The sequence below is a fragment of the Canis lupus genome, chromosome 18 (genome assembly GCF_011100685.1).
Source record: "Canis lupus familiaris isolate Mischka breed German Shepherd chromosome 18, alternate assembly UU_Cfam_GSD_1.0, whole genome shotgun sequence".
Taxonomy (NCBI): Eukaryota; Metazoa; Chordata; class Mammalia; order Carnivora; family Canidae; genus Canis; species Canis lupus.
Genome location: NC_049239.1, coordinates 34,089,340 through 34,108,250, shown reverse-complemented (window position 1 = coordinate 34,108,250; position 18,911 = coordinate 34,089,340). Strand labels below are relative to the sequence as shown.

Genomic DNA, 18,911 nt, shown 5'->3' with positions numbered 1-18,911 from the left:
GTAGAGAGGTAGAAATGAATTAGCGTATTTGCTTTATTGAATACTAGGAATGAAAAGCATGTGTTGGCAAAGTAGGAAGGTTTGGGAAGTAACAGTGCTTTTAGTTAAGTACTTTTTGCATGTTACTGGGAGAGAAAAATGTATTATCATACCTAGCACTGTGCCAGTATGGTTTGTTCTTAAGTACTTAGTTGGTAGGGCCTTTCTAAAAGCTATTCAGATGGAATTCTAAGGAATTTTTTGAGCATCGTGGTGAGATGACAGATCAGTTAGTTGATCTTCATGATAACAATTTAGGTAGTGATTATTATCTCATTATTGCTTATAAAAGAAGTAAGGTTATGATTTATCCAGGCTCACCAGGTATGACTTGCCCAATTTTAAAAGACAGATAGAATGTAAATTTGATGTGATTTAGACTTCCCAGAAGAGCAGAGAGTTACTACAAATAATCAGGAGAAATGATTAGATCTAGGAAAAAGGTAGGTATAGTGAGCGTTGGCTTTTGTAGCAAGTTAGATACGGTGCTAGGGCTTGATCCTATCATATTGGCAGAGAGAATGAAATGGTAGGAACCCAAAGTTTGATGATAATAATAACTAACTTTTCTTGAGTGCTGACTATATATGAGGTACTGAGATGAGTATGTATTTGATAAATACAGATTTAATTACCGTAGAAGGCATAGCAGGTTAAGCACAATACATTCTTGGGGGAAGCAAGTATGGGTAATCTTTGAAAGCAGTTTATAACGTAAATCTGAAGAGCTACATGGTGATCCTTTGGAATTGAGAACACCATAGAAATGATAGCACTGAATGTTAAATTTATCATTGTGGCCAGTTTGAGTAACTACATTAAAAGCCTACTATTCTGTTTACAGTGTAGTGTCCTATATAGTTTGAGGACCTGTCATGATGGTTATGAATGGAGCTCTTCTTTTTCCCAGTCTGTAGCTTTTTCCCACTTTTTCCCCTTTAGGTGGTGAATTCACTCCAGCAGCAACCTCAGGCTGCGTCTCCTTCAGTACCAGAGCCCCACTCTTTGACTCCGGTGGCTCAGGCAGATCCCCTTGTGAGAAGACAGCGAGTCCAGGACCTTATGGCGCAGATGCAGGGGCCCTATAATTTCATACAGGTAGGTGGAGTTGAGGCAGAACTACCTGAAGGTTTAAGTGTTCACATTATTTCATTTAATTCCATCATATCCTAAATTGTAGGATTCAATGCTGGATTTTGAAAACCAGACACTCGATCCTGCCATTGTATCTGCACAGCCTATGAATCCGACACAAAACATGGACATGCCCCAGCTGGTTTGCCCTCCAGGTTAGTTACGGTATATTCTTATGTGAGAAACATAGGGCCAGCACTTTCAGGTTTTTGTAAAGTATGTGAAAATTAATTTTTACCTTCTAATATTTGCTTAACTCTTGGATCTTGTGTCCTTTAATATGATAAGAAAATGTTATTGTTTTTCCCTGTAATATGAATAACTAGTTCTGTTGCTTTTTTAAACCTTTTATTATCATACGTAGACTTAAGTACATGTAAATGTGGTTTGATGAGTTTTCACAAACTGATCACAACAGCACCCAGAAATGGAACATTACCTGTATCCCAGAAGCCTATTTGTGTCCCTTTTTAGTCACTGGTTACCCTCTCTTCCAGCCCTGTGGGAACCATTTCCTGATTTGTAACATTATAGACCAATTTTGCTTGGTTTTTTAAAGAAAATTAAGCATAAAAATAATAGAGGTATTTTTTCTCTGAAGGATGCTTAGAGCTTTTTAGGAGAATTTCTGAACATTTTATTTACATGAATAAAAATGAGATATAACAGTGTGAAGTGGGTAAGGGGATGCTTATGAGGAAAGGGGAAGAAGATAGGCCAAAAGATAGTTGAAGTTTCAAACTCTTACTTTTCTTAACACTATTATTAGAAATAGCAGCACTAAATAGACTTGTTGGTGTCTTGTACTGGGTTAAATGGACCATCTCTTTTCGGGACCATTAATAATTTTGAGTCTTGGTTTCTTTCCCAGAACATGTCATCATTAAGGGCACAAAAGTGGAACTGTATAAAATAACATTTAATGTCTTGTAAATCTTCAGTGTCATAAAAGGAGTTGCTGAATAGAAGCACGCTTAAGGACACAGTTAACTTGTTAAGTTAGGATTTCTCCAAAGTGTAAAGGGAGCTCATATCTCTCATAGCTCTATCAAAAGTTAGAAAACATATCAGGATTAGGCCTTCTGTAAAGGAATCAGAGTTCCTATTACTAGTGTTCATTTTCTGAATTCTGTTCAGAGGAAGAAAGTTTGTATAGCTGGAAAGTTGTGCCAAAATCAACACATACAGCATTGATATAACCTGTAAGCTATTTCGATAATCACTTAATACTGAGTTTGTTAGCCTCTCCAGTGAAAATGGGTGATTTCTAAATGACTAACCACAGATCCTATTATCTTTGATTCATTAACCATTGTTGGGGAAGGGAGTTAGAAGACTGGTGGGAGTGACCGTATGCACACTGAATTGAATATAGGATTTTTAAAGGTGTATTTTAATTTTTTCCCATGGAAGCATTTATGATTATATTGCAAGTTGATAATGTTAAAATATTACTTAGTTATTACCTATCTAAGGTGTTGAGTAAGGCTATTTTCATAGGTAACTCTGGCATTGATTCCTGCGTGTTCTGCTCTATACTTCTTTGTTAGTGCTTTTTCACTAATGTCTTCAGCAGAACTCCAAAATAAAAGTCATTGTGAGAGTTGACTAATAATAACTACCAGGAAACCAAAATGCCCACTTGACAGCTTAACTCCTACCTGTACTTTGCCAAATTATTTTCATGATGACTATAAAGTTTTCTTTTAGGATTTGGCTATAGACATTTTCTGTGAAGAAATTTGATTTTGGATAACTGGGTATTTTTGGTCAATTTTACAGTTCATTCTGAATCTAGACTTGCTCAACCTAATCAAGTTCCTGTACAACCAGAAGCTACACAGGTAAGAGTGACAGAAATAGTGCTGCAGGTTTGTTTTTAATCAGGTTTTGGGTCTCTTTCTTAAATTATGAAAGTCAGGTATGAATTTTATCATTGTCTAAGTCTGGCATGGCATTTTAAAAGCTATCAGCCTTTAAAATTTCCATGTTACATTTACTTTTGTTTTAATAACTTAAAAAATACTGTCTTTTTGTTAAGTCTCCTGTTTATAATAGTTTATTATAAGGAAAGATGCTTTTTCATTTTGAACTGAGTAGAATTTCAGAAGACGTATTTTAAATGTCCTAATTCTAAAATTTAGTGTAGATATTGCCATTTAGAAGCATTTGTTGGGGACTTCATAACTGGACTTGGGTTTATTTAACTTTCAGCTTTAATATTAGATGCACTTTTTTGCAGTTAAGTTTCATAGTCTCTTTAACGGGCGTATCTGTTTCTTAGCCCTGTCTGTATTAGACTTGATTTATAACAGAAAGCAGCTTTGATTGCTTTATTTCTGTGTAGGTTCCTTTGGTTTCATCCACAAGTGAGGGGTATACAGCATCTCAACCCTTGTACCAGCCTTCTCATGCTACAGAGCAACGACCACAAAAGGAACCAATTGACCAGATTCAGGCAAGTTTCTGTTACTAGGTAACATAAACTTGATGAGGCACTTATTCATGAATTGGGCAGAGGTAAATACTGTTAATATTGTGACTCTTTTTGGACCTAATGCATGCAATACAGTATTTTGCTTTTATGAAATAGTTGAATTTCTAAACATACTAAGACTTGGATAGTAGACTTGGCTAAGTTTAGTTTACCACTAAAGTGTATCTATTCATTTTGTGTTATAGGCAACAATCTCTTTAAATACAGACCAGACTACAGCGTCATCATCCCTTCCGGCTGCTTCTCAGCCTCAGGTATTCCAGGCTGGGACAAGCAAACCATTACATAGCAGTGGAATCAATGTAAATGCAGCTCCATTCCAATCCATGCAAACGGTAATTGAACTAACATTAAATGCCTAGTGTATACTATGATCATGCCAGGGTCGCAACAAAAAAGGCCTTCTTTCAGCTTTGTGTTTGAGTGTGCATCTATCCTAACTGTAGAGTATATTTAAGTGAACATAAACTGATTTTTTTCCTGCTCCCAGAGATAAATTTAAGTCTTAGGAGTTGTGTGCTCACATCTTCCTGTTTTATCGTTTCATCCTTTTCATTTGACCAAAACTAAACATGCAGAAAAGTAGACTACTACAGTGTGTGTATATAAATCATTGCCTAGATTTAACAGTAGTCTACATTTTTCCATATTTGCTTAATCTTTTATTTTTCTCAAGTTTCACATAGTAAATTTCACATTATAGTTTGTGCTTTTTTAGTCAGTAAGCATCTCTAAATTGCAGAATTTCTAGAAAATGATGTTGAAAATAGTGTAATGGGATGCAGCTAAATCAGTGCTCATGGGAAAGTCCATAGAGTTAAATATTAAAATATTAACTTTTGATTAAAATGTCAAAAGTAAAAATGAATAAAATATTCAGTTCAAATTTAAAGTTCATAGAATTAATTTATATAAGTGACGTGTATCCGTGATTTGCATCTTTTAAAAAGCTTTCTCATTTATAATAGCGTTTCCAAGGCTGCTGATTGTGTGTCTTTTTAGATTTTGATCCCTACTTAGGCTCTTCTTTAAACGTGTGTGTGGGGTGTGTGTGTGTGTGTGTATATGTATACATACACAGAGAGAGAGAGAGTGTATGTGTTTGAGACTTCTGTAATGTATTTACATCTGAGGTAAAACCAGCATTGAGGTCTGCCTTGTTAAAAGCAGGGAAATTATTAGCAGAAAGGGATGAAGTAATCATTTATTTTATTTACTTTACTTACTTACAGGTGTTCAATATGAATGCCCCAGTTCCTCCTGTTAATGAACCAGAAACTTTGAAACAACAAAATCAGTACCAGGCCAGTTATAACCAGAGCTTTTCTAGTCAGCCTCACCAAGTAGAACAAACAGACCTTCAGCAAGAACAGCTTCAAACAGGTAGGAAAACGGGTGTCACTTCCTTGGCTGCTTGCTTCCCGCATAGTTACTGACAGTATTAGAATTTAGATTTTGGAGTGGCAGTGTCTAAGAGTTTTGTTTTAGTAGACCTTATAGATTTTTCATTATACATCCTGAATTAAATCAAGTCCATATGTGAATTATTTGCATTTATTTGGAGACCTGACACCAATTTTCTTTTGATCAGTAAGCATTCATAATATTTCCATTTCATTCTGTGATTTTAGTGGGACTAAACTTGTTACTTAAATTATGATCAACTTTACTTTTAATTGCTAATTAAGTGGAGGCAGGTAGCATGATAGCTGGTAGGTAGGAAGTCAGTTGCGCAGTTAAGAAGCAGTAAGGAGTTGCGTTGGTTATCAGTTAGGATAACTGCAAAAATCATTAGTTAGGATAAAACATGCAAAAATCTCCTGGTAGTTGTATATGGTATATGGTACCATAAATCTAGTGTTTGTTGATAAGTAAAGTCATTCCTAAGTTGGCTAGTTACCATACCCATCACAATAATGAAGATAAAGATAAATTGTAGATTTCTTTAAGGCATGAAATACCTGCTTTTCGGTCTTTGGTTATGTAGAGCCCAGGTTGTTTAATTGGCATCCCACAACAAGCTAGCAAACGTTGCTAAAATCATAGGAGTTTAATTTTACCAGACTGATTTAAATAACTATGAAATATTCTAATTGCCAATTCCTTGATAGACTTGGATCAACATTATGGATTTTTCAGTATTAAATTTTTACATATCCTTATAGTATTCAGCACCAGTAAATAGTAGGGAGTCTGAATCAGCTGTAATCTGATACGTATTTATCCGTTGTGCTGTGTTCAGCTCCTGAGTGATAAAACTGGGCTTCGTGCTCTCAGGCTCCTTTAATTATTGCCATGTTCTCATAAGCATGTCAGCACAAAGTCTAAAGGCCCCTAATATTATACATATTCCACAGCAAATTGTACTATGTAGTCAGGAACAACCTGAAAGAGGGATATGGCAAAATTCTAGCTATTATTTATGGACTTAGAGTTTATGCTGTACCAAACACTTTTATAGAAATTCTGGTGGCTTTTTATTTTATTTTTTTAAGGAATTCTACTTTTAAATGAAGAACACACTTTAATTGTATTGCTGTGAGTTTTCATGCAGTCATATTTGACCAAGACTAATAAATTTCTTAGTGATAAAAAAGTTGAGTTGAAAATTTACTTTTGACTACTCTCTACATGCATGTGAATGAGTCTGTTCAGAAAGAAAATATTACCTATAATCATACTTGTGTGTAATTTTGAATTTGGAGAATGTAGTGAAAGGTAGTCTGTAGAAAGATCACCCTGTGAATAGTATAATTGGTCCATTAATTGCATAGTTCAGAAAGGAGCCATTACCCCTTCTCCTAGGCATACTTGCGCTTTTTCTTTGCAAAAAAGCATTCTAAGAACTGATAAATGTGTTTGGGGTTTCTTGAGGATATAAAATGTATCAGGTGAAGTTTTTCAAGAATTACACCACCTTTTCTCTCTGCCTAAACATGGGAGGTTTATTTAGGCTGGCAAGAGGCTGGCTGATTTTTTTTTGTTGTTGTTCCTGGGATGTGGGCCTTCCCTTAGTGTCTGCCTTCCTCATCTCCCAAAGGTAGTTTTGCATCCTGTTTTTCTTTTTTATCATGAATTATAAGCACTATAGTAATACCAGACAGGTACCTCAGGATATAATTTTTGAAGATTTCTAGATTCTAGACTTATCCTCATTGTGGAAGGAGGGGGTATGCAAGGTTAGTATGAACCTTCTAGGATCCTCTCTTTACCTCATCAGGTTGGGTGCCAGCGTGAGCACTATTTAACTGTCTTGTAAATTGGTTGTACTTAAAATACTTGAAATGGAATCAGGCCTTAAGGGAGGTGTAAGTTAAAAGTGCTGATTTATCTTTATAATTACTGAATATTCCACCATATGCTTGTCTAGCTATGGGAGAGTATGGTTTTGTGTGTTTCACTAAGTATCAAGGGAAATTTAAAAGGGTAAGAAAGCTTTTATCACTAAGGAGCTTTATAGTGAAAAGAAATAATTAAATGATACAAAATGGTATTTGTGATGTTCCAGTATGTAAAGTTTCTTTTGAATTATTGTAGGTCTCTTGTGTTAATAGGCAGATGCCCCTCAGAAGAAGTTTAATAGTACAGGTTTTCATTTCATTTGGAAAGATAGAATTTTGTGCTCTCACACATTTGTATGTGCTTCTAAAGGTTTGGAATTGTTGGAGAATTCTATTCCCTTTAGCTTATTAATTATGGGTGGGAGAAAAATGGAGACTTGATGACTTAATTAATGTATAATTTTCCCTATTGTTAATATGAAAACTTAAAGACAGTTTGAAGAGAAAGTATATAAAGACAACTCTTAAACCAGAAAATGTGAGAGAACAGATTGTAATGAGCTGTTTGTGGTGTGTGTGTGTGTGTGTGTGTGTGTGTACACATTTTTTCTTTTTATTACAGTGGTTGGCACTTACCATGGTTCCCAGGACCAGCCCCACCAAGTGACTGGTAACCATCAGCAGCCTCCCCAGCAGAACACTGGATTTCCACGTAGCAGTCAGCCCTATTACAATAGTCGTGGTGTGTCTCGTGGTGGTTCCCGTGGTGCTAGAGGCTTAATGAATGGATACAGGGGCCCTGCCAATGGATTCAGAGGTACAAAAAAAAAAAAAAAGTTCATGTTCTTTTTTGGTTTGTAAAGTATATAGAAATATGTCCTATAGTTTTGGTGAAAGGTAATGTTTGTCTACATTAGTCTCTGTACAACTTAAACATTTTTAATACAATATAGGCATTTTTTAAAAAGATTTTATCTAGAGAGAGAGAACATGAGCAGGGGGAAAGAGGGAGAAGCACGGTCCCCACTGAGCAGGGAGCCTGATGCAGGGCTCAATCCCAGGACCCCAAGATATGACCTGAGCTGAAGGCAAATGCATAACTGTGAACCACCCAGGTGCCCCTGTTATAGGCATTTAAATTGACAAAATTAGGAATGGATTATTTGTATGTGTCAAATCCATGTTTTCCATGTTCTCTAGGTGATAATTGCTTTTCATACTTTATGAGACTTTATGGGGATTTTTGTGTATGTGGGATGTGTGTGCATGAATGAATGGGTAAAAATGTCCTCTTCTAAGGAAGTTAATACTCAGAAATTTAGGAACAGATGGGATCATGATAGGAAATTAGAAATTAGGTTCAATAACTAGCATGGCTTACAGTTTTTCAGTTCTTACCTCCATCAGTAGTGAGAAATAAAAATTCCTTGCATAGATAAGAAAATTATTTTCTTGTCCTAAATTTTAGGAGGATATGATGGTTACCGCCCTTCATTCTCTAACACTCCAAACAGTGGTTATACACAGTCTCAGTTCAGTGCTCCCCGGGACTACTCTGGCTATCAGCGGGTAGGTAGAAGTTGCTTTAAAATATAAACTGACCTAAGTATACCAATGAAATGGACAGATGTGGTTGTTTGGACTTAGTAATTAAGTAATTTGGGGCTAATTTTGTACCTTTGTACAAGATACTTTATTATGGAAAATGATGACGCTTGCTTTTCTTAGCATTCAATATAGGTACTCATTTAATAGAGTCTGTTAAAAATGATTTTATATGCACTGTTGGTGGGATTGCAAATTGATGCAGCTACTGTGAAAAACATTATGGAGGTTCCTCAAAAAATTAAAAATAGAATTACCATATGACAGTAATTCCACTATTGGTTATTTACCCAAAGAAAATGAAAACCCTAATTCAAAAAGATATATGCACCCCTTTGTTTATAATAGCTAAGATATGGAAGCAATCCAAGTGTGTCCATCAATAGATGAAAAAATAAGAATAATATATATATCTCATATATATATATATATATATGAGATACATGTATTAATCATACCACATTTGCAAGAACTTGGATGGACCTAGAGGGTATATAATACTAAGTGAAATAAGTCAGAGAAAGACAAATGTACAATTTCACTAATGTGGAATTTGAGAAACAAAGAGATGAACAACAAACCACTCAACTGGGTAACAAACTCAGTAGTTGCCAGAGGGGAGGTGGAGAGGGGGATGGGTGAAATAGGAGATTAAGAGTACACTTATCTCGAGCACTAAGAAATGTATAGAATTATTGAGTCATTATATTGTACACCTGAAACTAATATAATACTGTATGTTAATTATACTTGAATAAAAATAAATTTGTGTAGGAGAAAGTGATTTTTAAGAGTAGAGAACATCTCATTGAATGTTCTTGAGAATACAGAAGTACAATTACAGATTAACTTCTAGCTTTACTATATTATGAAATGTGTAAAAGAATAAGGAAGAATTTTGTGTTAAGACAGAATAGATAGATGAGTAAGCAAGCATTAAAAAAATTACCTTTTCTTCAGTACTAACTAGCTTGTCTTTTAGGATGGATATCAGCAGAATTTCAAGCGAGGCTCTGGGCAGAGTGGACCACGGGGAGCCCCACGAGGTAATATTTTGTGGTGGTGATCCTAGCTCCTAAGTGGAGCTTCTGTTCTGGCCTTGGAAGAGCTGTTCCATAGTCTGCATGTAGGTTACATGTTAGGAATACATTTATCATTACCAGACTTGTTGCTAGGGATTAAATGAAATGCTCTGTTTCTAAAACTTCTCTTGAACCCAAATTTAATTTTTTGAATGACTTTCCCTGTTACTATATAAATTGTCTTGAAAACTAGAACATTTCTCCTCCTCAGAAAAAGTGTTTTTCCAACTGCAAATTATTTTTCAGGTCCTAAAACCTGCTAAATGTTTTTAGGAAGTACTTACTGAAACATTTTTGTAAGACATTTTTGGAATGAGATTGAACATTTATATAAATTTATTATTATTCCTCTTTCATTTTTGAACATGCATATTATATTTTAGGGTCAGAAATCCTTTAATGGCCAAATAAGCCATAGTTACATTTAGAGAACCATTTAGAAGTGATAGAACTAACTGAAATTTCAATGCCTTTGGATCATTAATAGCGATATAAATTTCAAATTGTTTCTGACTTTTAAATAAAACATCCAAAATCCTAACTAACTTCCTGAACTATATTTAAAAATTACAGGTTTAAGGAGTTTCTGGTTTTTTTTCTCTTACCATAGGAAAACTGTTTCCTGTTTGGCCAGGAAGTCAACCTGTGTAATAATTAGAAGTAGCATTTCATATGATCTGAAGTTCTAAATGGTTCTCTGATTTAAGGGAAGTTAAATTGAATAGGTTTCCTCTAGTTATTGGCCATAACATGTATAAAATGTATATTAAGGAGGAATACAAAGTACTTTGATTTCAATGCTAGTAGAAACTGGCCAGCAAAAAGGTGCATTTTATTTTTAAATTAATGGATCACTTGGGAATTACTGACTTGAAGTATCAAAGGATATTTGCATGTGAATGTGGGTTATGTTCTTTCTCACCTTGTAGCATATTCTATGAAAGTTGAGTTGACTGGTAGCTAAAAATCTGTTTTAACAGCATGTAAAAAGTTATTTTATCTGTTACAAGTCATTATACAATTTTGAATGTTATGTAGTTTCTTTTTAACAGTTTAGGTAACAAGGTCTGTTTTTCATTCTGGTGCTTTTATTAATTTTGATAGTATGATGTTACTTACTACTGAAATGTAAGCTAGAGTGTACACTAGAATGTAAGCTCCATGAGAGCAGGTACCTTGTCTGTCTTCACTGCTGTATCTATTTCCAACGCCTGATGACAGTGCCTGACACATAGTAGGCACTCAATAAATACTTGTTGAATGAATGAATGAATGAGTACTGGTGGAATACTCCATTAGCTCTACTCTTCTTTTAGCTAGAGAACATGAGCAAATTTGCGCATGACAACTTCCAGGACAGGTGAACACTGAAGAATTGACCTCTTAAACCTAATAATGTGGTGACAAGCTGCCCACATGCTTCTTGACTTCAGATGAAAATCTGCTTGAAGGCAAAGCAAATAATATTTGAAAGAAAAACCAAATGCCATTTTTGTCTTCTAGGTCGTGGAGGGCCCCCAAGACCCAACAGAGGGATGCCGCAAATGAACACTCAGCAAGTGAATTAATCTGATTCACAGGATTATGTTTAAACGCCAAAAACACACTGGCCAGTGTACCATAATATGTTACCAGAAGAGTTATTATCTATTTGTTCTCCCTTTCAGGAAACTTATTGTAAAGGGACTGTTTTCATCCCATAAAGACAGGACTACAATTGTCAGCTTTATATTACCTGGATATGGAAGGAAACTATTTTTATTCTGCATGTTCTTCCTAAGCGTCATCTTGAGCCTTGCACATGATACTCAGATTCCTCACCCTTGCTTAGGAGTAAAACATAATACACTTTACAGGGTGATATCTCCATAGTTATTTGAAGTGGCTTGGAAAAAGCAAGATTAACTTCTGACATTGGATAAAAATCAACAAATCAGCCCTAGAGTTATTCAAATGGTAATTGACAAAAACTAAAATATTTCCCTTCGAGAAGGAGTGGAATGTGGTTTGGCAGAACAACTGCATTTCACAGCTTTTCCGGTTAAATTGGAGCACTAAACGTTTAGATGCATACCAAATTATGCATGGGCCCTTAATATAAAAGGCTGGCTACCAGCTTTGACACAGCACTATTCATCCTCTGGCCAAACAACTGTGGTTAAACAACACATGTAAATTGCTTTTTAACAGCTGATACTATAATAAGACAAAGCCAAAATGCAAAAATTGGGCTTTGATTGGCACTTTTTGAAAAATATGCAACAAATATGGGATGTAATCTGGATGGCCGCTTCTGTACTTAATGTGAAGTATTTAGATACCTTTTTGAACACTTAACAGTTTCTTCTGACAATGACTTTTGTAAGGATTGGTACTATCTATCATTCCTTATAATGTACATTGTCTGTCACTAATCCTCAGATCTTGCTGTATTGTCACCTAAATTGGTACAGGTACTGATGAAAATATCTAATGGATAATCATAACACTCTTGGTCACATGTTTTTCCTGCAGCCTGAAGGTTTTTAAAAGAAAAAGATATCAAATGCCTGCTGCTACCACCCTTTTAAATTGCTATCTTTTGAAAAGCACCAGTATGTGTTTTAGATTGATTTCCCTATTTTAGGGAAATGACAGACAGTAGTTTCAGTTCTGATGGTATAAGCAAAACAAATAAAACATGTTTATAAAAGTTGTATCTTGAAACACTGGTGTTCAACAGCTAGCAGCTTATGTGGTTCACCCCATGCATTGTTAGTGTTTCAGATTTTATGGTTATCTCCAGCAGCTGTTTCTGTAGTACTTGCATTTATCTTTTGTCTAACCCTAATATTCTCACGGAGGCATTTATATTCAAAGTGGTGATCCCTTCACTTAGACGCATAGGGAGAGTCACAAGTTTGATGAAGAGGACAGTGTAGTAATTTATATGCTGTTGGAATTTGTGCTAGCAGTTTGAGCACTAGTTCTGTGTGCCTATGAACTTAATGCTGCTTGTCATATTCCACTTTGACTTCATGGAGAATTAATCCCATCTACTCAGCAAAGGCTATACTAATACTAAGTTAATGGTATTTTCTGTGCAGAAATTGAATTTTGTTTTATTAGCATTTAGCTAAGGAATTTTTCCAGTAGGTGCTCAGCTACTAAAGAAAAACAAAAACAAGACACAAAACTATTCTCAAACATTCATTGTTAGACAACTGGAGTTTTTGCTGGTTTTGTAACCTACTAAAATGGATAGGCTGTTGAACATTCCACATTCAAAAGTTTTTTGTAGGGTGGTGGGGAAGGGGGGGTGTCTTCAATGTTTATTTTAAAATAAAATAAGTTCTTGACTTTTCTCATGTGTGGTTGTGGTACATCATATTGGAAGGGTTATCTGTTTACTTTTGCAAATGAGTATTTCTCTTGCTAGCACCTCCCGTTGTGCGCTTTAAATGACATCTGCCTGGGATGTACCACAACCATATGTTAGCTGTATTTTATGGGGAATAGATAAAATATTCGTGGTTTATTGGGTAATCCCTAGATGTGTATGCTTACAATCCTATATATAAAACTAAATTTGCTATCTGTGTAGAAAACAATTTCATGACATTTAAAATTGAATAAGTTCTTTATACAGTGATCTCTGAATCAGTTCAGAGATGGGATGGGGAGAATTGCTTTCTAGGTTTCAAACTTCTATGCATTAGTGTAGATGTTGTGAATGTGTAAAGGTGTTAGTAGTTCTATTATTTCTATGTATGTTTTTAAAAGAATCGTTTGTTCTTTTGGAAATACTATAATTTTTTTTTTTTTTTTGCATTCTATCATCACAGTCTAAATGTTAAGCTTTTATGTCTCAATTCAGACTATATTTTTTAAAGGAGTGCCTCATTATAAGGCAGCGATCTTTTTAAAAAAAAGTCCCATTAAGATCTGAGTCTTGGTACTAAGTGTCCTGTATAATATGTGAATACTTGTTTTACCTGCAGAAGGCCTTTTGTTTGGTCAAATGCTTATTTTAGCAGAGTTGCAAGGAAATGACTGTCATATGTGTCACTGTAGCTTCTCGGTATAGTAAGACTCCACATATAAAGTACTTTTTAAATGCACAGTATGAATCCTCTCGTGGATAATGAGACTTCTATTTTAAAGCTTTAAGGTAGAATGTCATTGATGACCTTCGCTAGAGCAGTTTTATTTCTAGATCCTAATATCCCTAAGAATATGGAAGAGTTTTTGCAATCACTGTATCTTGATATTAAATCAGATATCCTTTAAACATTTTTAATCAGTTAGCTTCTGCAGTTCTTTTGTCTCCTATGTATGCAGCTGTTATGTGGGAGACTTTGCCACTTATAGGAGGCATGAGAATGTATATTCTCAGGCCTCAATAACTTAAGTGCTCTGTTGACAACCAGTTCATAAAATGTAGAAGGCAGTTGAGTATAGTCAACAATGTTAGGAATTTTGTACTGTTCATTATGTTTTCAGTAATATATCTGGTTAGGGGAATGAGATACAGGTAAGCACTGAGTCCAAATCCTTCTTCATTTCATCTTTAAGTTCCTGAACTCTCATCCTACTTGAGTTCTTATTAAGCACTTTAAGTTTTACTGACTATAAATTATATTCAAAGAAGTATTGCCTTTGAGCTTATCCCTTCTGTAGAGTCAGCAAGGAGGGAAACCATCAGCAAAATGAATGTAAATTGTTAAGGCTTATCTCTATACCTTATCTCATTCTGAGTTCTAGAAAAATACTGGAAAAGAATAGTGAATGTCTTGAATTACATTAGATTAAATATTAAAATCTGATTCATTTCCTTGAGTGAAGTCTGCATTAGTTGTATATACTATTGAGCAAAGCTCTGAAGTTCTACTTGTGAGAGGAGAGAAGGAAAAAGTGAAAAAAAAAAATCTCTGGTGGCCTTGTCTTCTAAGGAGACTAGACTACCAGCTTTTTTCAGTCAGGATCTTAATACCTTAATTTAACAGCTGTTGTGAAGCCCAATCCAGTCTCATGCAGAAGACTGGCTCATGGAGTGTAGGCAGTACAAACCACCTGATCTAGTAAAGGCAAGTCTTAGTATTGTATTTTTATTGTAAGTACTAGTTTTCTTTAATTACTCTGTTTATATTAGGGAGACACTCTATTAAGCCACTGAACTAAGGCTTCATTTGGCAAATTTGGGTGTCCTTTGCCAAGCCTCATGGGAAGCAGTAAGCACTCTGGTGACAAAATCACTGGTTCCTGCTTTTACTGAACAAAGATTAATGACATGGTGACACAAAAATGTAGCAAATGCCATGATGGAGCAACATGGTTGATGACAGGTACAAAGGCCATGACTGAGATAGGTTATGATCTTAGTCAAAATGATCAGGAAACACGTGAAAGGGATGATTGAACTAAGACTTGAAGGAAGAATAATTAGGCAGGGAAGTGGTGAGAAGGGCATTTCCAAAGGCCCAATCTCCAGCGACTGAGAAAGGCTGGCTATCTTAGGTGGGAAGAGTATGGGTTTTTGTAGTTAGTGGTTGAAGAAACAGGTAAAGGGTACTATAGTTGGCTTTATAGTTATGTTCCATGTTAAGTTTTGTCTCAACAGTTGGAAACTATGAAGGGTTTCTAAACTGTACGGGGACAGGGGTGGGGTAAAGGATGGTCACCTAATAAAGTTGCCATTTAAAGAATAACACAATGCAGTGTTGAGAACAAAATGTATGGGGCGAGAGATGTCCATTGGAGTAGCCCATGTGAGAAATGACGACAGCATAAAGTGGAGGGCGATAGTGAATGGATTCTACAGGTTTCCTGTCTCACTAGCCACTTAGTAATCTGTATCCTTTGCTGGGCTTAAGTTGTGAGACTTTGATGTCTAGCTTCAGTCTTCCCTAGTGATTTCATCTAATCCAAAGACTTTGAATACAATCATTGAGTCCTAAATATTCCTAGGTCCCCAAATCTCCAGAACTCCAGTACTAATCTCGATTTGAATTTTTTAGTGTTTCAAATTAATCTCTTTAGTTAACCTGCATTCATCCTTTTGCTCAGGGCAAATACCTGGGCTATTTTTCCCCCCTCTTTCATACTCTTGTGTCTAGGCTTTAAAGTGCATGGTTCTACCTTGAAAATATATATATCCTGAGTCATCTAGCACTTGTAACCACCGCTATGACTAGCTTACAGTTACCCACTGCAGTAGCTTGGAACGGCTGGCTGCTGCTCCTCTTGTCCTTCTGCAGAGATTTTTGCACAGCAGCCACAAATGAGCCTTTTCTGAGGGCAAGTCAGATTTTACTTCCTGGTTCCCCAAACTCCACCGGTTTTCCCATCGGACTTAGAATTCTAAAGTTTGTTCCATGTGAATTCATTACCTAAGGCCTAGTTTCCTACCATTTTGTTCTTGCTCATTGCAGTCTGGGTACATGGGCTACGCTGCCACCCTGCCAGGATTCTTCCCATCTAGAAATCTACCTTACATCTTCAGCGTGGGAAGGCTTTTCACTCAAATATCCTTAATGCTCATTCTTTTCTAAATTCAAGTGTTTGTTCCAGTGTCATCACCTCACAGGCCTTCCACGTCCACCGCTAAAACATATCCTTAGTCACTGTTTGCTTATGCATACTTGTTTTCTTAATAGCACTTAAAACTTGGCAGAATCCTGCAAACTTCATGAATGACGGGAACATTTTGATCACCCGATCCCTTGTGTCCCACAATAGACATTTTTGTTGAGTGAATTAGAAAATGATGGATATCGGACTAGATGGGCGGCGGTGGTGATTACATTAGAATCGGAAGTGTCTTGATTTGGGGAAGGAGTTTCACTGAGAGACTTGAGTTCGGCTTGAGACATTTTGAGGTATCCAAGAACCGTGAAGCAAGCGGTTGGGATTTGTTTACTTGCAGTTCAACGATTTGGCCCAAAGACCAACGTATAAATCTCTGGGTGGTTCTTGTGCTTGGGCGAATTCGCCTGGAGCTGGTAGGGGCGGCGGATGGAGGACGAAAGGAGGCGAAGTAACTTAGCGCGAACAGACCCGAGGGCTGGTCTCCCAGAGGCGGCCCGGAGGGGGCGTCCCCGAGGCCCCGGGCAGAGGCCGCCCTGCCCCCCGCAGGCTCCGGGGTCGTTCCTGCGGTCCGGAGGGTCGAGGGGGCCGAGGGGGCCGAGCGAACTGGGCCTGCTAGTCCAGCTTCCTCGTTTTGTCACATCAAAGTGAGAAACTAAATAAAAGAGTCGGTAGCGTTACGCACGGATCCCTGGAGTCGGTCTCGTGTCCCTGGGCTAACACCCGGCCCCGGGCCCGTCTGGGAGCCCGGGCTCGCCCCGGCACAGTGGCCGGAGCTGGGGCGCGGACCCCCTGGGCTGACCGTTACGGCCGAGGAGAGGCAAACCCGCCCGCCCCGCGGCTGCCGCCGGCAGAGGCAGGGTCCTAGCGGCGCTGGCCCCCCGGGCTGCGGCCCCGCCTCCGGGCCTCGACGTCATCACGCGGAGACCGGGGCGAGCAAGGGCCCCGCTAGTGCGCTTGCGCACACGCCGCTTCCCGGCGCCTGAGCCCGGCGAGCGTCGCGGAGCGAGGTCCCCTCAGCGCGCGGTCAGGCGTCCGCGGCGGGCAGCCCGCCGCTCCCTCCCCGCCGCGCGAGTCGTCCGGGCGCCCCACGTGCCTCCGCTTGGCTGCCGGCCGGGATCCCCGGGCTCGGGCGCAGGTACCCAGCGCGGGCTGGCTCGGGAAGGGGGTCGAGGTCGGCCCGTGCCCTCCGTGGGCCGCGGCGGCCGGCGGGAGCGCGCGCCGACTGCCTCCCCGCGGGGCGCTCCTGGGGCACGGGCTGCGCCTCCCCGGCGTGCTCCCCGAGCGGCCTCGGGCCGGCGGGGGGCGGGGGGCGGGGGGCGGCCGCTCGGCTCTCCGCGGCGGGGGCCGCGGGCCGTGGGGGCGGCGCTGGGCGCTCCGCCCCCCGCCCCTGCCGCGCCGTGAGCCGTTGGAGCTCGCGCTCCCACCCCCTGGGCCGCGCCGCGCCGGGTCTGTCAGGTGCGTGGACGGCGCCGCTGAAGGAGAGGCGGCCCTCCGTCCCCTCAGGCCCCTCAGGCCCCTCCGGCCCCTCAGGCCCCCTGCACCCTGCCCCCTTGAAGCCCCGGGACGCTCGCGCGGGCTCCTCCCGGGCCTGCCTCAGACCCTCTGGCTACGCCGGCGCCTTTCCCATCCGATCGTGTCTGTCTGCACAGCGCCCCTCACCTGTTCCGCTTGAGTATTTTCTCCAAGGACCGTGAAAGCCCCGTGAAGTCCAGGCTTTATCTGGTCTCGCTCCCGGGGCCCCCACAGTCCCTTCCTAGCGAGCAGGTCACCCGCGGCGGCTCCCGACGGCCGGGCGGGCTGCGGGGCTGCGGGGCTGCGGGGCGCTCACTGAGCCTTCCGAGCCCCGCGGACGGAGAGGGAGTCCTGCCACTTTTATTCCGCGACATACTTGAATTCTTTTTTTTTTTTTTTTTTTTTAGATTTTATTTATTCACTTATTCTTTCATTCATTCGTGAGCAACACAGAGAGAGAGGCAGAGACGCAGGCTCCATGCTGGGAGCCCGACGTGGGACTCGATCCGGGGTCTCCAGGGTCACGCCCTGAGCTGAAGGCGGCGCTAAACCGCTGAGCCGCCCGGGCCACCCAAGATACTAGAATTCTTTTTTTTTTTTAAGATTTCATTCATTCATTCATTCGCGACACAGAAGAGAGGCAGAGACACAGGCAGCGGGAGAAGCAGGATCCACGCAGGGAGCCCGACGTGGGACTCGATCCCGGGTCTCCAGGGTCACGCCCTGAGCTGAAGGCAGCGCTAAACCGCTGAGCCGCCCGGGCCACCCAAGATACTAGAATTCTTTTTTTTTTTTAAGATTTCATTCATTCATTCATTCATTCGCGACACAGAAGAGAGGCAGAGACACAGGCAGCGGGAGAAGCAGGATCCACGCAGGGAGCCCGACGTAGGACTCGATCCCGGGTGTCCAGGGTCACACCCTGAGCCACCCGGGCCACCCAAGATACTTGAACTCTTTATACTTGCTCCTTTCCTTATGAGAAGGAAGCCATTGATTATAACAATGTTTGATACTAAGCTAGACCTGCTAAAGATCCATATTCGGATTGGAGGTTAGGACAGTTAAGGCACAGTTAAGGTTCAATTGATGAACTTTATGTTTAGAATGCAGCAGGCCCTGGACTTTCTAGGTGGCCTGTCATTCTTATTCTTCTGTTGTAGCAATAGAATTGATGTAATTCTGATGTTTCTT

At 39.5% G+C, this 18,911-nt stretch overlaps 2 protein-coding genes across 5 annotated transcripts in view; both read left to right on the top strand.

The window, feature by feature from the left end:
• The window catches only part of CAPRIN1 (cell cycle associated protein 1), a 38,304-nt gene extending 23,848 nt beyond the window's left edge, over positions 1–14,456 (top strand). The window contains 10 exon segments of the mRNA NM_001313867.1: positions 982–1,137; positions 1,220–1,328; positions 2,956–3,017; positions 3,521–3,631; positions 3,856–4,005; positions 4,903–5,053; positions 7,574–7,768; positions 8,420–8,520; positions 9,539–9,602; positions 11,142–14,456. Coding sequence (NP_001300796.1) covers positions 982–1,137; positions 1,220–1,328; positions 2,956–3,017; positions 3,521–3,631; positions 3,856–4,005; positions 4,903–5,053; positions 7,574–7,768; positions 8,420–8,520; positions 9,539–9,602; positions 11,142–11,206 — 1,164 coding nt within the window. The 3' untranslated portion in view covers positions 11,207–14,456.
• A 2,748-nt stretch (positions 14,457–17,204) lies between these two features.
• NAT10 (N-acetyltransferase 10) overlaps positions 17,205–18,911 on the top strand; it is a 37,935-nt gene continuing 36,228 nt past the window's right edge. For 2 of the 4 annotated variants that reach the window (XM_038563054.1, XM_038563050.1), the window contains exon 1: positions 17,205–17,340. The gene's annotated coding sequence lies outside the window, so the exon portion shown is untranslated. Of the gene's footprint in view, positions 17,341–17,568; positions 17,661–18,911 lie in introns of those variants that run through there. The other 2 variants (XM_038563055.1, XM_038563051.1) reach the window with 1 other exon arrangement.